The sequence below is a fragment of the Arachis duranensis genome, chromosome 8 (assembly GCF_000817695.3).
Source record: "Arachis duranensis cultivar V14167 chromosome 8, aradu.V14167.gnm2.J7QH, whole genome shotgun sequence".
Classification (NCBI taxonomy): domain Eukaryota; kingdom Viridiplantae; phylum Streptophyta; class Magnoliopsida; order Fabales; family Fabaceae; genus Arachis; species Arachis duranensis.
In genome coordinates this window covers 8,731,537-8,734,239 of record NC_029779.3, presented here as the reverse complement: position 1 = coordinate 8,734,239, position 2,703 = coordinate 8,731,537, and the positions used below count along the sequence as shown (strand labels likewise).

The window sequence follows — 2,703 nt, the reverse complement described above, 5'->3', positions numbered from 1 at the left end:
AAATGGCTAAAATATGAACTAAAGTGCAAAATGCAGAAATAGAGTAAAAATACATGAAAGTAGCAATGTATAAGTACTCAGAAAATAAAAAGAAAAATGAAAATAAAGAGAAAAATACAGAAAAATATCCAAAATAAAAGAAAAGAGTCTGTAGTGGTTCACCAAGATAATACGCCAGAGATGGCGACCTCCCCACACTTAAAATAGAGCATCGTCCTTGATGCACACTCAAGCTGGGTGTGAAGGGGTGTCATCACTAGTAGGAATGGTAGCTGGAGTCTCGGTGGTGGTGGGCTGAGGATCTGGCTGCTGTAGAGGAGGTGCTGACTGGATCGGGATCTCAGGATCTGCAGCCTCAATCTGATGTGGAACCTCTACCTGGGGAGCATCCTGCTCTGTGCCTACCTGCGGATGGGTCTCCTCTTGGGAATGAGTCTCCTTCTCGTGCTCATCTACCTCCTCCTCTAATGGCTCTGATGGTGAGTCAGGCTCGGAGGGGATGTCACTGCCCTGTCGGATCATCAGCTTCAGATGCTCATAGCGTCACTTGCTGCGACGCTCTGATCTCTCGTACCGGCGCCAGTTACGGCGCTCCATCTGATCTAGCTGTCGGAACAATCGGTGTACGAGGCGGTACACTGGCTCTGAGGCAGGTGGAGGTGCAGTGGGGGCAGCAGGGGCAGCTGTGGAGGAAGAGGGTCCGGCGGACGGTGGGGCTGTCTCATCAGTAGCAGTGAAAGGTGGTGGTCTGTAGCCTAAAGCTAGGAAGTTTCTACTATGAGGAATGATCTTCCTACAGTCCGCAGCCGGTGGTCTCTCATTGGCATCCTCCCAAGGCACGTCAGCACGACGGCCCATCTGTGTAACCAAATAGGGAAAGGGAAGAGTGCCTCAGACGTGGACCCTGGCCATGTAGGTCTGGATAAATCGTGGCAAGTACAGGTCTTTACCCTCCATCACACACCATAGGAGGGTGATCATAGCAGCTGAAATCTCTGTCTCATGAGTACTCGGCATCACATAATTACTCAGGATCTGATGCCATAACCGAGCCTCGTCATTTAAGTACGCCCTCTTGATTCCCTTGGGCAAGGTGGTGTCCTGACCCATCTCCCAAGGAACAGTCGAGTCCAAGGCTATCATCGCCTTAACAGCATCCCAATCAAACTTCATCAAGCGCATGTCCTCCTCAGCCTTTTTGTAGCCATCAGGCTTATCGGACTTAGGTGGGAGCTGTAGAATGTTCTCTATGGCCTCTTCAGTGACCAGAATCTGCTTGCCCCTTAGGTGTACTGCATCCAGGGAAGTCAAGAAGTAGTTGCAGTAGAATTCCCTTACCCAAGATGCGTTCACCTCAGCCAAATTTCTCTCCAGAAAGAACCAGCCTCTTTGTTTGATTTGCTCAGTGGTGTATTGCTGGAGTTCTCCTGGGATCTTTAGAGTCCTCTCCAGGTATAGGTTCCTGGAGGTTGCAAACACCGAATACTTTAGCTTACAGTACCGGTTTGCAAATTTCACTGGATCATTGGCAGGGAGCAGCTGGTCAGCTTTCTCCTGTTGGGTAAAGTTCTTCTCCCTCCAAGAGGAGTCATGCATCAGATCGATGATGGACATGGAGGATTCTCCTCTTTTACGCTTGCCAGTAGTAGCCTTGCCTTTACTTTTCCTCTGGGGGGCAAACATCCTGAAAAATGGAAACCCAGGATATATAAAAATAGGAAGGCAAATAGGTATATAGTCAAAGAAAACACAAAGTGGCAAGGAAGAAATAAAATAAGAAAATATAATTGAATTCATGTTAAATAGAAAAATTATCATTATGCCATGGTTAGAAGGTTAAAAGAAAGTGAAAAGTTAGAAAAAATGTATTAAAAGGTTAGTGTGGTTAGTGTTGAAAAAGTTTTCATGAAATTAGAATTAGTAAGTCAGTGGGATAAAAATTGGGTTAAGGTAAGTGACATAATGAAAATTCCAAGTAACAAGGATTCACAGGTAGGAACTATAAGGAACTTATAACCAAACAAGGAAAACAGATTGATGCTGATTCAAGTAGATATAAAGGAAGTAAAAATTGGAATCAAACATCACAGATGCAGTGTATGAACCAGGAAATCAAAAAAAAATAACGAAGCTTGCCGTGGCATTCATGAAATGGTTTGGGTAAAGCAGAGGAAAACAGAGTTCAAAATGCCAAACCAAAACATGAATGAGATTGTTTTACAGAAAATTGGGCAGCATTCCAGCTTAAAATTGTATATTCCCGGAAAATAAACAGCAATCAAATAGTTCATATGAATTAAAATTAAAGCTTGCAATTACATATAAGAAATATAAGCATGAAAATTCAGTGTAAAGAGCAGCATGAAATAAGAATTTGCAACATATGAACTAACATCAGAGCAGCAGCAGGATTGCAAAAACATAAAGCAATAAACACGAACGGTGCAATTATCAGGCCTAAATCCACTAACCATAGCCTAAGCTACCTAACAACCTAAAAATCCACTACAGCATGCATATCTATCTATCCTAATGAGGAACAAAAAAAATAGAAAAATATGAACGAACTACGAATGGATAGAATGGGACGTGATGCGGAACCTGGTAGGCTAAGAAGGAGAATGGGGCAGAGAGGCGGCTGGGGGTGGCGGTGGTGGTGTCCAACGCAGCGGCGGAGGATGGCGCTGCAGTGGTGGCAGCGGG

At 44.4% G+C, this 2,703-nt stretch overlaps 1 protein-coding gene across 1 annotated transcript; it reads right to left on the bottom strand.

Moving 5' to 3' along the window:
* Positions 1–228: 228 nt before the first annotated feature.
* Positions 229–858, bottom strand: LOC107460541 (major latex allergen Hev b 5-like). The gene is made up of 2 exons (XM_016078914.1): positions 628–858; positions 229–510 (listed from the first exon to the last, which is right to left on the bottom strand). The coding sequence occupies exons 1-2, from the start codon at positions 856–858 to the stop codon at positions 229–231; spliced, it is 513 nt and encodes a 170-aa protein (XP_015934400.1).
* Between the last annotated feature and the right edge of the window lie 1,845 nt (positions 859–2,703).

What these genes read in the sequence shown, in the direction of transcription:
- LOC107460541 (XM_016078914.1), bottom strand. Translation starts at nt 858, where the DNA reads ATGGGCCGTCGTGCTGACGTGCCTTGGGAGGATGCCAATGAGAGACCA. An exon ending in CAGAGCCAGTGTACCGCCTC is followed by an intron (nt 511 to 627) that starts GTACACCGATTG and finishes ATGATCCGACAG; the next exon opens with GGCAGTGACATCCCCTCCGA.